At 45.0% G+C, this 19,147-nt stretch overlaps 3 protein-coding genes across 3 annotated transcripts; 1 reads left to right on the forward strand and 2 right to left on the reverse strand.

Annotated features, from left to right (window-relative positions):
- Positions 1–2,833: 2,833 nt before the first annotated feature.
- On the reverse strand, positions 2,834–4,924 carry LOC137914534 (G protein-regulated inducer of neurite outgrowth 3-like). Its single transcript, XM_068758075.1, has one exon. It carries the CDS (start codon positions 4,922–4,924, stop codon positions 2,834–2,836), a length of 2,091 nt encoding a protein of 696 aa, XP_068614176.1.
- Positions 4,925–8,281: 3,357 nt separating this feature from the next.
- LOC137914524 (ELMO domain-containing protein 2-like) lies at positions 8,282–10,004 on the forward strand. Its single transcript, XM_068758065.1, has 8 exons — positions 8,282–8,426; positions 8,517–8,545; positions 8,643–8,740; positions 8,841–8,970; positions 9,225–9,358; positions 9,453–9,521; positions 9,592–9,725; positions 9,844–10,004. Exons 1-8 carry the CDS (start codon positions 8,282–8,284, stop codon positions 10,002–10,004), a joined length of 900 nt encoding a protein of 299 aa, XP_068614166.1.
- Positions 10,005–11,425: 1,421 nt separating this feature from the next.
- On the reverse strand, positions 11,426–13,133 carry LOC137914526 (dicarboxylate carrier UCP2-like). The gene is made up of 6 exons (XM_068758066.1): positions 13,008–13,133; positions 12,567–12,765; positions 12,292–12,489; positions 12,091–12,192; positions 11,629–11,809; positions 11,426–11,540 (listed from the first exon to the last, which is right to left on the reverse strand). The coding sequence occupies exons 1-6, from the start codon at positions 13,131–13,133 to the stop codon at positions 11,426–11,428; spliced, it is 921 nt and encodes a 306-aa protein (XP_068614167.1).
- Between the last annotated feature and the right edge of the window lie 6,014 nt (positions 13,134–19,147).

The raw sequence follows: 19,147 nt of genomic DNA on the forward strand, positions 1-19,147 counted from the left end.
ATCACCAAATATGAATTGCTCCAATGCTCATCCCTAGCAGAACTAATATATATTCCTGTTGGAGTTACGGTGACTGCAACCTGCAGTATGGATCCGGTTCCATATATTTATAACTCATTTGCGTAAATGAATGTCCTCAGTAGGCTGTAATGATCTGCAGTGCCTCAGATGGAGAAGGGTAATAAGAGGGTAATATAATGAATGGTGTCATATCTTTCCAGGGTAAATACATCACAGTAGCCAGCAGCTACAGTAATGATAGCTTAGCATAAAGTCTCCACAGCAGAGCAAAAAATAAAAGGAGATAATTCTGAAACTGACAGGCATTTTTAAGATTTGTTTGCAATAATGAACAACAGTTTTATTAACCGTTACTTCTGACAGTAGAGATGGTGGGAACACTGTGGTTGCAACAAGATGAGATAAGATATTCTTTTATTAGTCCCTGAAGGGGAAATTCAGAGGGGGTTCAAGGGTCAAAGGCCAAATTCAAACATATTACAAATACTTGAACGGTGCAGGTTAAAATATATATAATACTTCAATAGAGAAATACACCAATGAGGCATGCGATAATCAAAACATCCAAGGAGGGAGTCAAGCCAGTGAAGTGAATGTTGAAAGCGGGTTTAATGCTCTCCTCTAGCAGTGGGTGGCATTTGTCCAGATGCCTTTGCCAGCTCCATGTTCCTTGTCATTGGAATAAATCTCCCTCTGTGCCCATGGCCGGATCTAATCTCCACTTCCAAATGGGAAGAAGGCATAATGACACAATGGGAAGGGGAATTATTAAAAATTAAAACACAGCTAATTAAAGCAAGGGTGGAAGGATCAATCTCAAAGCCGGTGTATCCAAGTATATAAAAAAAGAATCTTAGACCTAAACCGGAAAAGAAGAGACTCGCGTTATTCTATCTGAGGATGAATTTGATGCTCACACACCTTTCAGCACTGCAGAGAGAGACCTGTCTTAAATACATATGGGAATAATGAGTGTGTTAAGAGGTCATGGGCAACAGATTCTTTTTCCTATAATAGCTGCATCCTCTGCTTCCACTGGATCAAAGAAAATGCATTAGCATTAGTTGCATCAGTCTGCCCTGTTTTATAGGTTTTGACATCCCACAGCACAGACATTACGAAGATAGAGCGCTCTCTCTTCCCCCCCCCCCCCCCGCCCGCTCTTCATCCTGAGATGAACAGGAAGCGACACGCTTGTTAAGACAATAACAGCCGTCGCCTGAAATCAGTGTTACACCAGCCGGGGCGCGTAAATTCACACCGAAATGGAACGTTCGCCATCTTAGGTATAGTCCTCTGTGTGTGAAGAGTTTTTGTTAAAGCAAAATAATATGGCAGAACTTAGAGGGGCTCCACAATTAACCTGGAAACTTGAATTAAAGCGGACTCGCACCAGATCACACGTTGAGATTCCGTTGAAAAACGCTCAGTGGTGCGTCGAGGGCTGAAAGCTGCAGTTACTCTCGCTATTCTGCAGACTGATTTCCTATTAATAATCACAGTATATTACATTACAAGATGATGTTACAAAAATCTCCATCTAACATGAGATGTCAATCAGCTTGAAACATTTTTAAATGCATATAATAAGAATGATCAGAAAGGCGAAATACTTTTCACAGTAATTTTCAAACATTAGATCCTAAAACCAAGTTATAGGTTAAATTAATAAATGAATCCAGTCTGAGCTCCAGCTGAATAGACCCTTAAGTATCACATAGCCATTCCCAACAGACACAAAACTTACTGAAGGGTTTATTCAGCTGAACTGAACTGATGTCATCTGTTCAGTACAGAAACTGCATTTTTCTAACGAATTATATTTGGCAGATTAATGAAAACATCCACGGATGATTAAACATTCCTGTTGCGGCCCACATGCGAACTTTGATCTGTATCACAGAGATGGAGTTGGAAGCCTCAGAACAGACTTCATGCCCTCGTTAGAGCTCAGAATCTGTCTCATTAAGCCTGACACCAATTCATCCAGCGCCGTCTACAGCCTATTGTACCTTCACTGGGCTGCAGTCTGCCTTGCATCCGCGCTGAGATCACCTGCTGCTCTCACATCCCTTGACATGGCGCTCTGCTTACACGCACAAACATCACAATCTTCGCTCCACCAATGCTTCTGCTCTTATGTATAAGTCAATAAATTAACTTTAGCAGTCCAACCTGCCCGAAGGAGCACCCCAAGGGATCGGAAATGAAGAGTGTGTAAAGTGCAACTTAGAATGTTTTGTCATTTTAATGGAAGAACAGCAATTTAACAGTGCATGAATGCATGCAGTCCCTTTTTGAACATCATAAATCATTAACATACATGTGCACAAAAGGAAATATAGGGCTCCAAAAACATCTCGTAAACATATGACAAGTACACCCAGTGCAATGAGATGTTGGTTTAATGTATATGCACAGATATTCTGACAGTAGTAATATGTCTACCCAGTAATCAGTGGTTATTACCGGGAGGATTTGCCCTTCATTTAGGCCATCGGAACTAAGATACATGCGATACACTGATATTGCCTTTTTATTCAATGAAAATCTTGTCCCTCATTTTATTTCCATTTCTAGAAAACATGCCTTGCGTTGTTCACATTGTTTTACCATCTCCCACCTTCTTTGATCACAAACATCACAAATAGATGGACTCTTTATGCTATAACACTTCAGGAGCACTTACTCACAGGGGTCATCGCCCCCATTATAACGTTTCACTTGGCAAAGCAATCATGACGAGGGGAGGACAAGCATAGCGACCTGTAGGAAAGGGGAGGAGTCTGACATCGGCCACCTCCGAGCTGTGCTACTCGAGGACGGAGGAGGGAGGGGGACGCACGCAGCAGCTGGGCCGTCTGGCATTCTGCAGCATCGACCTGAAAATGTTCTGTTGCCTCCTTTTGTTCTTCCTGCCACGTTGTGGCGAGTCAACTCCGGAAACTGACTTCCTGATGGATGTGCGGGCGAACAGTTTCCGCTCTTGCTCCTTGATTTTGCACTGCAGGTGGCTCTGTATGGCGAAACCAAGAGATTCAGGGTCAACAGAAGCGCCGTAGACCTCCCAAGTCATCCCTTGTTCATCCCAGAGCACGTCGTGGACGTTTTTCCCTTTCTCCGTCCCCAACTGGTCATCCTCTTCATCCTTCCGCTCCGGTTCTATCTTTGCTTTGCCAGACTTTGTCTCTTTCGTGAGGACTTTTCCTCGAGACTTTTTCACAGAACTTTCAGCTTTATTTTTGGTTAGATCTGACTTTTTCGCTGTCGCTGCTGGAAGAGCCCGTTTGTTCTTGGTTGTAACGGCAGCTGGAGACATTTCAGCATCGCTTCTCACAGCAGATTGAGGCTCGGCGCTAGTCTTCGGGGATGCTCCTGGTTTGAGACAGGGAGCTTCAGCAGCGGCTGTTTTCAGTGAAGATACCTGAAGTCCTGATTTATTTTGGGAGTCACCCGTCTCTCCATGCTCCTTGTGGTTGCCGTGTTCAATATTGATTTGATAAACTGGCCGTGTGTTGCAGAGGGCTGACCCGGCGTCTTTAGGTTTGGCTCCTAACCCTTTGTCTTGCTGTTGGGAAAGGTTTTCTGAATGGAAAGCCACATTTATGTTGGGGCACATCTCTGCCTCAACAGTAATTCTCTCCGACCTTGGATCAGAGGAGGCGGATAGAGTGCCTACATCCACCTGATGTAATCCCACACCCTTGTCCACCTGGCAAACTATAGCCAGGCTCTGCATCTCCTCCACCAGGACTGCGCCGCCACTTGTCCTGCGGGTCACAGCATGGGGCAGCAGACTTGGGCTCGTGGACACGGCTTTACTGCATGTATTAGCAACCGCCTGAACCGCCATATCACGGCACTGCTTGACTGGGGTGGATGACGGAGATAAGGTCATCGTCGAAGCCTCCCTGTGGAGATCGCGGCGCTGCTGCCCTTCACAGGCAGCTGTGGCACCTTCAACCGCCTGCCCGTGGGCCGCCATGCTTCGTGGCGCCTGGGGCAGAGTGGAGGAGTCCGCCTGCAAGGACACTGGCTGACGCTCATCTGAAGAGACTTGTGATTGCTTTAAGGCTGGCAAGTCCTTCTCTCGATGTGTTGAATTAGGATTCTTCTGCATAAGCCCGCCCTCTTCCTTTTTGCTGTCAGATGGAGGTGCATTGGCGGTAACTGGAGCCGCGGCGGTAGCCGCGGTTATGTCTTGCAGATGGGCAGAGCTTTGTCTATGATCCCGCAGTGGAGAACTGTCCTTGTTTTTACAAGCTGAAGAACTCCCTTTACTGTCAAGCTGTGGCTTGGATGCCGTCTGCCTTAATTCACAGGCACTGTTGAGATTTCTGTTATTTGGAGACGCGCGTTCTTTACTGTCCTCCGCACCGGAGGATGTCAGCTGTGCACACTCCTCCGTCGCACTTTGATCTTTTATTCTGCGGTCTTTGCTCTGCACGTCGCCCTTCGTTGCAGAAACAGCAGAAGACACATCGGCTTTGAAATGTTCCTCTTTTAACGTTTTCATATTAGCATTAGAATCCCTCTGCGTATCTCCCGCCCTGCCGGAACCTTGACCTGTTGGAGACAGTTCTGGCATCTGTTGATCCCCAGTTGTCACGCAGTTTCCACTCTTTGGTTCTGGTTTTTCACACACAGTGCTGCTCAAAGGTTCCGCTCCGAGGAAGACTGTTGTTTGGGTTTCCGGGTTGGTGTTAGCTGGAGAAGAAGACAGAGATTTGTTATCCGTTTTGTGGTCTGGAGAGGTGGGCATGGCTTTTGGACAGACAGGAGCAACTTTGAGGTTGGGTTCTTTGGACCAGTTGGCATTCGGCTCGTTGTTGCCCAGTGTGTCCAGCACAGCCAGCTGAGGGACCATCTGGACTGTCACTGTCCTCTTTGGGTTAGTTCCCATGTCACTCACTTTTTCACTCTTGAAATATTGTTGTAATCCAAAGATGAAAACAGACGCTCAATATCAGTCACACTTTCCTAATGAAGGAAAACAAAATAGATTATTAGTTTGTTTCTAGTGATTAAGCAACACTTTGCAGACCATCAAACTGATTTACTGATGTGTAGCCCTGGAATAGCTGAGTATCAAATAAATTAATGTGATGCTATTAATTGTCACTTAAATAATCAATGTTAGAATGAAAAAAGAAAGACTCTCAGCCTGCTTCCTCAAAGTGTAGAAGCAATGTGCCAGCACTCGGCAGAAGTCTGAAATATCTGGTCCTTAAGAGACAGATAAATGTGTTGCACTGAATAAGCGTCTCCACATCTTAGGGAGAGATAATCAGGTCATATCTGTACCGGTTTCTCAAAAATAAAGACTATTAACTTCTGACACTGGGATTAAAACAATGATCGCCTCCCTCTTTGTGCACCTGGTGTACCCTGGAAGAATCATTTCAAATTTTGAGTTGAAGAAAAGAGAATGGGAGGTCACTATTTCTGAGTCATGGACAGGTGTAAGCCCATTTGTGTGTGCTCTCCCACCATGCATCTGCCTGTCTGTTGTCAAAGTGCAAATATATATATGGGCGGTATCATGACTGCAATTAGACATGAAAAAAAATGAAACGCCCTGGTGTCTGGGATTTTTCTCTTGCCTGCAGCAAGTCAGAAACAACAGAAAGAGCGCATGCAGAATGTAAATTCACGCGCACACGCTGACATTATATACATTTAAGATCTATGTCATTCACTGCAGCCTACATGTGCAGTCCTGTCTCAACCCATCTCAGCCACCGTTAATATTTGCTGAATTGATTTGACCTTGCGGACAAATTCATGATTTGGCACGGAGGAAATCATATTGGAATGAAAAGAAGCGCACGCCTTACCTTCAGAGGCGCTTTGCGTCCCGCGACGTTTGCGCGTCTCTGGAAGTGAGACGAGGATAAACCCCAGATATGAATATGGAAAAATCAACCCTGCGTCCGACAGCAAGCCACGCCTTTCACCGGTCCGTGGGTACCGATTCCACGGAGCAGAGCGGAAAACTCAAGCATCCTGACTGAATGACTGCGCGCAATGAGTCACCACGGTCCGACCGACGGTGGCTGCCTCATATGTCGCTGCTCACGCGTCCACGCGCGCCAGTCAAGGAGCGAACCGTGCGCGTCATGGACCTCCGGCGCTGATGTGCGCTATCCCAGGCAGCGAACGTGCGCGCTGCAGCAGAGTAAGCAAGATGAATGGATGCTTCAACTTTAAGTGATAAGTCAGATGATTGATGTTGTGCCTGCAAAAGCCCACGGGCACTGATTTAGGTGGGAAGGAAGAACGCAACTTATTTTTACAATTAAATTCACAATTGAATTAATGTGCCAGAACTCAGCGTTGCTGTTATTGAGTAAGAATGTGACGCAGTCGGCGCAAAGCAATATCGTTTGACATTAAAAAGTGGCAAGACAGCATGAAACAAAGTATAATACTCAACACTGATTACTTTTTTTATAAATCAGTCTTATCATAGACATGGCATCACCTTGTGGTGAAACCCGGAAAGGGTAATGCATAGATCAACATTATCTGCAGACTTTGATTCCGCGTGTTAATAATCAACGAGCTCACCGCCACTAATTACTGCACAAATACGTAATCGTTGAACAAATCGCATCTCTTCTGCATGTCTCTGTGGTGCCGGCCGGTGCAGACAGACAGTCGCCAGGTGGCGCTGCAGGTATGTTGAAGGAATCAGTCACTGGCTGGTGGCGCGTTCAAAGACGTCATTTAGCTTTCGCAGGCGTTTCTCTTATTTAGACTAACATTTTAAGCGCCAGTTGGAAAATATTCACTTTTGAAAATAAAAAAAAACTTTGACACAAGTAATGTTTAAATTAAGATAGGCATATAGTCTGAAAATCTCCACAGTGCGTGTTAACTCCGTTGTTGTGTTCTTAGTTACGCGTGTGACCGTGAACGCAGCGCACCAGAGAGCCAGACTGTCGCTATCTCGGCCCGTCGCTTCGCTTCCAAGTGAGTTTTAGGTTCGGCGTCTCCATCCCGACAAGGTAAGAGTGACTTACAGCAATACCTGCGATGATATCTAATTTAGCTTAATGTATGTTAGATGATTTACTTTGTCTGAACAGGTCATCTGTGAGTATTCACGATGGTTAGCCAAGTTTGTCTTTAATTATAGGCGGTAGCTGGTACGTAGCACGTTAATTATCAGCACCGCTGATTCAGTAATAGTCAAAATCCAGAACTTGTCATGAAATTCGCTTCATTTTTGTATCTTGAACTGAATGATCATGCCTATCTGACTTTAGCTTTGCGCCAATGCTAGCTACTACAGGGCCATTTTCTTCTTCTGTGGTGTGATGTAAGGGAAGGCGGGGCTGGATGTCCAACCCGGAAAGTCCTGCATCAAAATGTTTCCGACTACGCCGAGCGGAACTATAAGCGTGTTGTGCATTGTCGGGGCGTATTTTAACTCGTCTAATTCATTCAGTGGCGGTGGAGATACACGGTCGAACGAGCGGCAGATCTAGAAGGATCGATTCGTCGCCGACAACACCACCTTAGGACTTTTACCTAAAGATTTATTTGTTTTGTTCATTCTTCTCTGAGCCCTTCCAGAGGGTTTCCCCAAATACACCCATGCACAGGTCCGCTCACAATGAATACAGGCACGGCATTCTTAGTTAACCTTTATTCAACACCCCAAAATAAGCTAGTAAACGAGGGTCTCAACTGAAATAGGCAAAATAACCACTGAGGCGAGTAAAGCAAAGAGGCAAGGCAATGACACTCAGGCAGGCCAACTTAATATCAGCACCAGGGATGACATAGCACAGCTTTAACCGACTCGGTTTACCTGCAGGTTAGCATCTGCCAGTCCACCGAGCTCGCTGCAGCAGCGGCTACCCGGAAGGGGTCTCACAGCTACCGACCTGCAACCGGAAGTCGTTAACGGACGTTACCTCAATCCTAATCTGCAAACGCGTCAGCGTTGTCACACACCTTCAAGACGGGGAAACCGCAACGACCGCTCACGTCAGCCGGGCAGAGAGGTTGAGACAGGGAACAGCGAGCGGGGAGGTGCACATACACCCCCCCTCATCAGCGGCAAATGAGCTACAGGTGCTCACCACCACACCTGCCTGCCTAATTACCCCACACAAGCAAGGAATGTCTGGGCAACCAAACAGTCATCCGGTTACAGTTCGATATACATTCTGAGTCTCTATACATTCGCTCTCTCAGACATTCAACGTTACTAATATTGAATATTTGTTTTCTGCCCAGGTTTGAGAACATGCTGGGGTGTATCTGGCAGTATTTGTACACGTCCTTCCTGAGGTACTGGCTGAAGTGGCTCATCAGACAGGCAACAGGAAAATGTGAGCTGCAGAGAATATGCTCTGGGAACAAGCCTGGGGCAACAAGGACAATAAAAGCAGGTCAAAAAAATTACCCCAAAGAAGGTATTCTTTTATGCTAAGTATACATTTTTGATTTGATGCTAACTGTCCCTTTGTATTTCATTGTAGAGTATTCTCTCCGGTCATCAAAGACCAAGGTAAGAACACGTTAGCAGTTTTAAAGGTTTGTTTTTGAGGCATTTTTATGTTGTAGGCATACAGTATGTAGGCTCCTTTCCTTTGCTTCCTTTGTAGGCTTTAAGAGCAGCTTTGGAAACCAACAAGGACAAATTAGAAGATTGTGTAAAGCAAATTATGAAAGTTAAATCTATCAAAGCCCAGAAAGATCCACTGTAAGTTCACATCTTTGTTATTTTGAAGGTTCTTTTACTCCCAAATGATGCTTAATCTTTTAATCATATATTATTTGTTTTAATCTCCCTGCATTTCTAGGTTTCAGGAAAGCCTACACATCTGTCTTTTACAGATTACAGGACACGGCCGCTTGTGTGTATCTGTGGAAGACTTGAGAAAACAAGTCTTCAGCTCAGAAAGCCAGGAACATGAGGCCAAACTGTTGAAGGTGTTTATGGATTTGTACCTTTTTAATAAAACAGTCAATGTGTGTATGCTTTTGTTAGATGGCTACTTTTCACAGACTAATAAATCAAAGGTCTGGTGGAAGTAGTGACCTGCAAGCCTGAAAGTTATTAAAAGTGAAAGTGGATCTGCTTGACAGATACGTGATGTTTTATGAATATAAGAACACACTGAAATCGAATTTGACACAAGGCCATCCGCAATTAAAATAACGCTAGAAATCGTCTGCACTTTCAGTTGTGGGACTTGTTGATGCCAGCAGTCAAACTGGAGTCCAGGATCACCAAACAGTGGGGAGACATTGGCTTCCAAGGTGACGACCCAAAGACTGACTTCAGAGGAATGGGCCTGCTGGGCCTAATCAACCTTGTGTGAGTATGGATGATGCATTTATCGCCTTAAATTCTAAACTTTCTATAATGGAAATATATTAAATATATAAATATGTTGTTACTGCTGTTACAGGTTTTTCAGTGAAAACTACACAGAGGAGGCTCGGCAGGTTTTGTCACATGCAAACCATCCTAAACTAGGGTGAGAGGCAGACTTCCACATGTCATTTCAGACCATAATCTTTACTGATTTAGCTCTTCTTGTACTTTAGGTATTCGTATGCCATAGTTGGGATCAATTTGACAGAGATGGCGTACAGCCTCCTGATGAGTGGTGCTTTGAAACCTCAATTCTACAATACAGTACAGGGCACGCCTGAGCTCCATCACTTTCATCAGCTATACTGTGAGTAAAAGAAAAAATCCTCTTTCCATCTGCTAAAGAATAGATTGAGCCAAAACGCATTGTTGTTTTTTTTCTTTGATGTTTTTCTAAAAAATAATATATTGTTTCTTCTCTTTAGGTTATCTGGCGTATGAGTTTGATAGATTCTGGATGGCAGAAGAACCAGAAAGCATCATGCAGTTCAACCAGTACAGAGAAAAGTTCCATAATGTAGTCAAGACTCATTTACAGGAGCCCGATGTAACTCTCAAATTGACTGTCCGTTCGGGAAAAAACTAACTTTATTCAAAAATTGTCCCTGATCTCTCTGAAAGAGGAAAGAGGCAGCGAAGCAGACAAAGCTGGCTGATGGGTCAAAATTAAAACGAATAACCCCCCTCACATTTTCTTTTCTTTTTTTATTAAAAAAATATACCTTAGGTTAGGCTCAGTGAAGTGGAAATGAGGACTGCTGCAAAGTGATACCTATAGGTTATGTTGTAACTATTGTTCTCCGAGTGATCATGTCGATTAATTATGTACGAAGGACTTTCAACGGAAACAAGAACGCAAGGGCTTTATTGAAATGCTCCTCTTAGACAGGTTGTTTGACTGTACTTGTACTGCTCTAACATTCTATAAATATATTCATCATCATCTCCCCATTCACTCACATATTCCATACACACATTTCAATCATGTAACTAGGTGGAGAAAGAGTTCATCCGGTACATGTCTACCGCTTGTGAGTGCTTTCAGTAATGAGGCACGCACAGTTTCAGTTCAAATATGGTTTTGATACAAATGACCAAATCACTATCTCTTGTTTGAATTTGTGTAAACGAGACGTATGTCTTAGAGTAGTCCTGCTCAGGAATCTTATTTTTAAGTCCAGAGACCATGGGTACAATTTCGTGCACATTTTTGTGATTTGTATTGTGCAACTGGTGGTGAGGAACCCAAAGTGATTGTTTGTGTCAGTTTTCATAAATGTGTAGGTTTGAACATTGTTATTTATATGCTGTGATTTGATTTCGAGTATTGTTTGTAATAACATCTCAATCCTAATTAATAAACATTGCGTCGTTTTTGATGTGTCTTGTGTAATGGAAATGACAGCACAAGTTCACTGCAAGCAAGGGTAATGTCTGTACGAGAAATATTGGTTTTTGTTTGCTTTTTTACAATTGGCTTACATGTATCATTATGAAGGTTTAAGCTGCCTTTAATGCAAAATTTGCATGTTTCATCTCTCATGTCTTAAGGTGCAAACTCCGCTTCACAAAGGAGTTTGCACCTTAAGGATTCACTCCTATTAAATTTCGAATGCGTTCATTATTAAAAACGTATAAATATAAAGCCGTTTCTGCCCTGCGATGGACTGGCGATGCGTCCAGGGTGTACCCCGCCTCTCGCCCGTAGTCGGCTGGGATAGGCTCCAAGCAACACCCTTGACCTGCAAGGCGGATAACGCGACTAGATGAGACGATTGAGGTCGTCTCTTCCACAAGAGAATGATTGGATGGATGAATAAAGCTAGTTCTTGTATACAGAAGTTCAACTTAAAGATTCCTTTTTCAACAAAGGAATTTCTTCTTTGTCCACACAAGACAAAAAAAAAAAAAAACCCAAATGTGATATAAATTTCATTTGTTCTCCACAACAATGTTCTGACCCAGATGTTTTTTTGTGTTTTTTAAGCACTGGCTTAAACAAGAATTTCAATTTGCTCCATCAATCCTCTTCTTCGTGACCATCATGGCTCTCTTGATTTGTTCAAACGAGACAAACATCACAACATTCCACGACCCCAACCTCAGAAACGACGGCACGAATCTACAAGAAAGAAAAACAACTTGTAGTGAAAAAGAAAGCTCTAGTTAGCGGTTCCACATCATCGCTGAGTGATAAAATCTCCCGTTACCCTTTGTAGAAGGCAGTCGGCCCTTCTTTGGTCATCATTGTCCAGGCGCAGTTGATGGCGCTCCTGTACTGTCCCGGTGGAGAGTTCATGTATCTAGTCTTCACCACATCTACTGGGGAGGCAATCACCGTGGTAACAAACCCAGCCCCAAATGCAGACACAAAGTGGCAAGGAAGATTGTCTGCAGAGAGATTGAAAAATATCACATAGCAGCTGGCCTTTGTTCTGATCTTAGCCGTATTGACGCATCAGATTATTACATAATGCTGTAAATGAGGCAATATAAAGCATTCATATTAAGCACTGCGTTCCAGCACTGTCGAGGGAAAACATTTGTGCTGTTATCAGCTGTGGCGGAGTTGAAAGGGTGAGAGGGCGTGTGGGTTTCTGTCCAATCAGGTGTCTCAGGAGGGGGGCCTGCACTAGTAACCCAGGCACACACGTATGAGCGCTCCAATTCACCTGACAGGAGGTTGTGTCTCAGGATGGCTTCCTTTATCAGGTCATAGGTAACCAGCTCTGTACAGTTGACCAACGCATTTCTGGTGATGTTGGGCAGTGTGCCTGAAGAATCCAGGAAAAACAGACGTTTGTGTGTTTTAAGTATAATAGATATTACTAATTACAAAGCAGTCCAGATTACTGGGGTGTCCCAAACGGCACCTTTCCAGAGTCCACGGATGCCCTCATTCTGGAAGATGTGCTTGTAGGCCTGCATGGTGCCGCTGTAGCGACGGGCCACGCCGTCCAGGTTCATCTGTGCTTGGAATCGAACCTTGACCACATCTGTGGGTTGTGCAAAAGACACTGCCATGGCACCTGTAGTGCAGCCAGCCAGGATACGCACCAGAATACTGGGGTCTGGATGAGGACAGGGACAGGAACAATCAATAGATAGATAGACAAGCCCGCATGCACATCATAAATTAGTCACTTACTGTCTTTGCTGCCTGTGTAGAAATTTTTTACATTGTCATACAGGCCGATTCTGACAGAGGCAAAGCACAGTTGCCGTTGCAGACCCGCCACCAGTCCGTTGTACAGAGCCCGAGGCCCTTCTGTTCGGACCATGGTGCTGATCGTCCCAAAAACACCTCTGTATCTGATGCCTCCCACTGCCACCTTCTCTCCCTGTATCTGGGACAGTTTTACAGAACAAAAGTAAAAATCCATTGATGATGGTGCAGCACATACCGAGTGTAAAATAGTGCAACTGATCTATAGATAATGAAGTGGGTAAAGTCAAACTGCCTAATTAGTACTTTTCTAATATTTAAATACTGGAGTAGCTGAAAGAATCTCAATCAGATGAATTTGATTACATTTGAAGATAACGTGTTAAGAAGCGGTGGATATTCTCTGTGTTACTGAGCAGATACCTGGAGTCTGACTTTGGCCGTGTCGAGAGGAAATGTAACTATGTCAGCTATACATGCTGCTGCTCCAGCACTTGCCATCTTTACCCCCAGTGGAGGGGGTACATCTGAGGGTTTAAGTCCCACCATTTTCTTAATACTGCTGTTAAAGGAAAGCACAAACACATAGAAGATACACAGATAAAAACCATCAGGATTCTCTTATAGAAAATCACCCTATGAACACACACATCATTCATCTTTTAAACTGAAAGTTTGCTGACTGATGTCTTTTATGGGTCTACAATCAAAGCACAGCTTGATGATAAACTTACTTACATTTTGTCTAAAATTTCTAAAACTTCTTTTTAAATCCTCTGTTATCGTTTCCAGAATTTGATTGGCTAGATTATAATCCATAAAAGGCCAACTGCACCTAAGGGAAAGATGTGTTTTGCTCTGTATTTATATGCGGCCTAGCAAGCTGCTTTTATGACATCCGAGAGGCGTTGCTGTGTACTCCGAGACGCACGCGTGTAATCAAAGTCCACTCGCTGTCAGAAAATCAATGTTCAATTTTCTTCACAGTGCAGACACACCTCTGAAAAACAACTGTTTCATTTCTCTGTTCTCTGTGTATATATCAAAATAGAGATAGTGGTTTGTAGCAGGGGACACCACAGGGTGAATGTGCTGGAGGCCACCACAGGGTGTCGCCCTCTCCTGGGGCGCTTCTCCTTAAAAAGGGAGCGGCTATCGGCCAAGGTGATGCCAATTTCCTGTCGGGTGACCAGATTGTTTGCTGGGCCCACATGCATGGTCGAAGCATTTGATGAGCTAAGCCGGGTCTGTTGAAGACCGGAGTGATTTGAGCTCGGATTCGTAAGGGTTGAATGACTGGGCGTGGGAGAACGACGCCTCAGTGTTCATGTCGCCGCTGCCTGCTGTTTTTTTGTATTAAGTTTAGTTTGAGTTTTGTTTTGAGTTAGTCCGCTCAGTGTCGTACATCTGTGTTTTGTTTATTGTGTGAGCTTGTACGAGCGGACTAACTCTCTTACCTATTTTTATTTTTGTTTATTTATTCTTTTGTTTCATTCTTTTCTTTTGTTTTGTCACTTCCCTCCCTTGTATCCCGTTGACACTCCAATACCCACCATACCCGATCCTATTTTTACGTGTGGTTTTATTAGTGCATGGGTTTGTGGTGTGTTGCTTTTAAGTTTGCAGTGAGTTGGAGTGTTGACGTTGCGGGTTTTTTCCGCCTTGTAGTGCGGTGCTATTCGGGGTGGACTGGGGACTGGCAGGCAATACGGGATAAGGTGAAGAGTGACTTCCCAACTGTAATTTTGTAATAAATACTTGTAACCCTTCGCCATTGTGCTTGTCCCTCTGTGCCCCCCGTAACATTTGGCGTTGTCGACAAAGCAAAACAGGGGGAAGTGACTTTTTTTTTTGTTTGGTAAGACAGCAGGAGCGGCAGCAGCGCAGTGATTCCTCGTCGCGCTGTGACGTTGGCATGGATTCAGGAAGTGACAGCGGCGTGGCTCGGGAGGAGCCGGACAGACAGGCCATGTCTCAGCGAATCAAGGACTTGGAGAATGAACTCGCCACGTTAAGAACTGCACAAGCTGCCACGCATCCAGAAATGCCCTCCACCTCATCTGGAGCAATGGGTGGAGATGCACGAAATGTGAGACACACAGACTCTGTTATTTACGTGCAGCAGGACAGAAGAATGCCTCGGTTCTCGGGTAAAGTGGATGGTTCCGATGCGCTAACACTGGACGAGTGGATTGAGAAAGTGAGAGACTTTGTGCAAACGAGAGGGCGCACTGAAAAAGAACGTGCCCAAATAGTTTTTGACCACCTAGAGGGTGCTGCCCGTACAGAGATAAAGTTCTTGCCAGCTGTTCAAAGAGAGAATGTCGAATTCATTTTTGATGTTCTTAAGGCAGTGTATGGTTGCATGCACTCCCGTATTACATTACAACGTAAATTTTACAACCGTAAACAGCTAGAGGGAGAGTCTTTCCTTGATTATTCACATGCTTTAATGGACTTACTGGATCAGGTTTCCAAAGCTGATGTGCACGTTGCAATTAAAGATTTACGTGACCAGTTTTGTGATGGGGTGAGAGACCAGGCACTCAGAATGAGACTGGGAGATTTAGTGAATTCTAACCCCCACTGGACTATACGAGATGTTAGAGGTGAAGCCACAAGATGGATGGCACAACAGGAAAATCAGTCCCCCAAATCCAAATGCAATAATGCTTCAGTCTTAAATGAAATGTCTGTCTCCTGCGAAAGTGCTGTGTCTCGTCCTTCAGAGTTTGGTGAGCTGGTGTCGTTGTTAAAGGCACAGCAGACGCAGTTGGAATTGGTCATGAAGGCCTTGGTCCCAAGTAGTGCACCTCCCCCAAGAGTACGTAACTTTCGACCCTCAAAAGCCGCAGATGGAAGACCAATTTGTTTTAGATGCAACGAAGTTGGGCATATTGCACGTAATTGTCCTGCGGTTACAATCCATCCTAAAGATGGAACCCAGTTCCCAAAGTCATCGGGAAACTAGAACCCGCCAGTGTTCAGAGCCAGACATTGGTGGGGGCTTTGCAGGGCTCTAGCGAGTGTATAAGTCCAAAGTCCAAGTCCAAATGTCCAAATGTATCTACTTTGGTTGGTGAGTGCTTGGAGGGGGAGGTGGATTTTGGTGGGATCAATGTAAATTCTTTGTTGGATAGTGGATCCATGGTAACAACTCTAACTGAAAGTTCTTTCAAGCAAAGATTTTCTCATTTGTCAGATAAAGAACTCAAAGACTGTGGCTGGTTGGGTCTGAGGGCTGCAAATGGGTTGAGAATCCCGTGCCTTGGTTATATCGAGTTCGATATTACTGTGCTGGGTGTGACGCTTCCACGGTTGGGAGTACTGATTGTTGAAGATCCGAGCGACCATTACATGAAAGAGAAAAAGACGCATGTTCCTGGGGTGGTGGGAATGAATGTCTTGAACTCTCTTTATGTTGAGCTGTGTAAAAGATATGGTCCCGACCTGTGGGAGGCGCCAGTGCTCACAGCAGCCCCTCGTGGATGGAGGCTGGCCCTCAGATACTGCGAGATGATGGAGGTCATGGCCAACTCTCCGGACCCTTATTCCATCAGAGTGCAGGGTAAGAAACCATTCTGCGTCCCTGCAGGTAGCCTCTGTTATGTCCCGGTAACATGTCCACAGATGCCTCTACACCAACCCATAGACCTGTTCGTAGAGCCTCTTGGTCCTGGAGAGGGCAGTTTACCTGAGGGGCTATTGGTTTCTCCCTCTTTAGTAAAAGCAGAAAAGGGCAAGGCATTTGTCCCCATTACTAATGTGGGTAAAACAGACGTATGGTTGACACCTCGAAGAGTTGTTGCTACGGTTCAAACAGCCACTGTTGTATCGGCCGACCCGCATATACAGGTTTCCATTGACTCTCAGAGTTGCATGGCATATGTGTCCAGTCAGGAGAGTACTGTCGACGACACTGTATTGGATTGGCCAGAGTTTGAAAATCTGCAAGGGAAGGCAAAAAAGCAAGCCAGCGATTTGTTATTAAAGTACAACCAAGTGTTTGCAAGGAATGACCTAGATGTGGGCAGTACCAACTTAATAAAACATGAAATCCCACTATTGGATGAAACGCCAGTACGGCAGCCCTATAGACGCATTCCCCCTTCCCAATATGATTTGGCACGTTCCCACGTTCAACAACTTTTACAGAGCCACATTATTAGAGAAAGTAGTAGTCCGTATGCATCACCAATTGTGTTGGTACAGAAGAAAGATGGCTCCTTACGGATGTGTGTCGATTACAGGCAATTGAATGCCAGAACTAGGAAGGATGCATTTCCCTTACCTAGAATTGATGAATCCCTTGATGCTTTGGGCGGGGCCCAGTGGTTTACAACCCTGGACTTGGCAAGTGGGTACAGTCAAGTTGAGATGGCGGAGAAAGATAAGGCAAAAACTGCATTCTGTACACCTTTCGGATTGTTTGAGTTTAATCGTATGCCATTTGGATTATGTAATGCGCCAAGTACATTTCAGCGTCTCATGGAGCGCCTGTTTGGAGACTGCCGTCATCAGTCTCTGTTGTTATACCTGGACGATGTTATTGTTTTTTCATCATCTGTAGAGCAACATCTGCAACGATTAGACCAGGTTTTTTCTCGACTCAAAACACAAGGGTTGAAGGTGAAGCTTTCAAAGTGCCACTTTTTCCAAAAACGTGTAAAGTACCTGGGCCATGTGGTGTCAGCTGAGGGGGTTTCTACTGATCCAGAGAAGGTAGCTGTGGTGCGTGACTGGAAGCGTCCTGTTAACCTGGCCGAGCTTCGCTCATTTTTGGGATTTGCCAGCTACTATAGGAGATTTATGGGAGGATTTTCTAACATGGCTTCCCCCTTAAATCGATTAGTGGCTAGGCTCCTCCCTCCTGGCAGGAAAGGAAAAACGCCAAAAAAACCTTTGAGCGAAGTTTGGGATGCAGAATGTGAGCAGAGTTTTCAGACTCTTAAGAATGCATTAATCACTACACCTGTTCTTGCCTATGCAGACTTCCAGAAACCTTTTGTGTTGGAAGTAGATGCCAGCCACGGAGGGTTAGGAGCTGTTCTCTCCCAGGAGCATGAGGGTAAGCGTCGTCCTATAGCTTTTGCGAGCCGTAGCCTAAAGCCCACGGAGCGGAACATGAAAAATTACAGTTCCATGAAGTTGGAGTTGGTGGCGCTGAAGTGGGCTGTAACGGAAAAATTCAGGGATTACCTGCTGGGAAATAAATGTACAGTTTTCACGGATAATAATCCACTAAGTCATTTGGCCACAGCAAAGCTTGGGGCGACGGAGCAGAGATGGGCCTCCGAGTTGGCAGTCTTTGACCTCACACTGAAATACCGTCCCGGCTCACAAAATACTAATGCGGATGCGTTGTCCCGCCAACATGCCATTTTAGGGGAGTCTGAGACTAGCTCTGATGTTGTTGAAGGGGTCCTGGGGCTGCAGGAAGAGATCAGTACACTGCCTGGGTTATTAAGGTCTGATCTTGTCACACTCCAACATCAGGATCCTAATATTGGCCCTTTTTTGGAGTGTTGGGAGAGAGGTGGGATGCCTGATGCTAGGGAGCGTAATAAGTTTACCAAGGGCACCAGGGAGTTGATAAGGCAGTGGGGTCGTCTTAGAGAGAGAGAGTCGGTGCTCTATCGCCGTGTTTGCACCCCGGATGGACAGGCTGAGCTTGAGCAACTTGTATTGCCCCAGTGTTTGCAAGAAAACATTCTTCGCTCCCTTCACGATGGGCAAGGTCATCAAGGCATAGAAAGGACTTTTCAGTTGGTGCGTGCTCGTCACTACTGGCCAAATATGTACTCTGATATAGAGAGGTGGTGTAAAACCTGTGAAAGGTGCGTGTTGTCGAAAGCTGTGCAGCCAAAAGTCAAAACGTACATGGGCACAGTCAAGGCGTCACGGCCTCATGAGATTCTGGCAATAGATTTTACAGTTTTAGAGCTCTCCACTGACGGCAGGGAAAATGTCCTTGTAATGACGGACGTTTTCTCTAAGTACACGCAAACTGTCCCTACTAAAGACCAGCGGGCTAGTACAGTTGCAGAGGTATTAGTAAAAAATTGGTTTCAGGTTTTTGGTGTCCCGGGTCGCATTCATTCGGACCAAGGAAGGAATTTTGAGAGTAGTTTGGTTCAGCAGCTCTGCAGGTTATATAAAATCGAGAAAAGCCGCACTACACCATACCACCCCCAGGGGAATGGCCAGTGTGAGCGCTTCAATCGCACTTTGCATGATTTATTGCGTACCCTGCCACCGGAACAGAAACGCAGGTGGCCTCGCCATCTTGCACAAGTGACATTTGCGTACAACACCGCTGTACACCAAACTACTGGCAGGACACCATATTTTTTAATGTTTGGGCGGGAGCCACAGCTGCCCATTGACTCTCTTGTTGGAAACAACCAGGAGGAGGACCTTCCTATGGAAGAGTGGGTAGAAGAACACCAAAAATCTCTAGCGGCAGCCTATGAGATGGTACAACGAAGGGTGGATGATAAAGTGGCTCAGAGGGACTCAAGGAAGCAGGATGTACCTGTGGCACCGGATTTTGAGCAGGGAGA

This window comes from Brachionichthys hirsutus, unplaced genomic scaffold (genome assembly GCF_040956055.1).
Source record: "Brachionichthys hirsutus isolate HB-005 unplaced genomic scaffold, CSIRO-AGI_Bhir_v1 contig_254, whole genome shotgun sequence".
Lineage (NCBI taxonomy): Eukaryota > Metazoa > Chordata > Actinopteri > Lophiiformes > Brachionichthyidae > Brachionichthys > Brachionichthys hirsutus.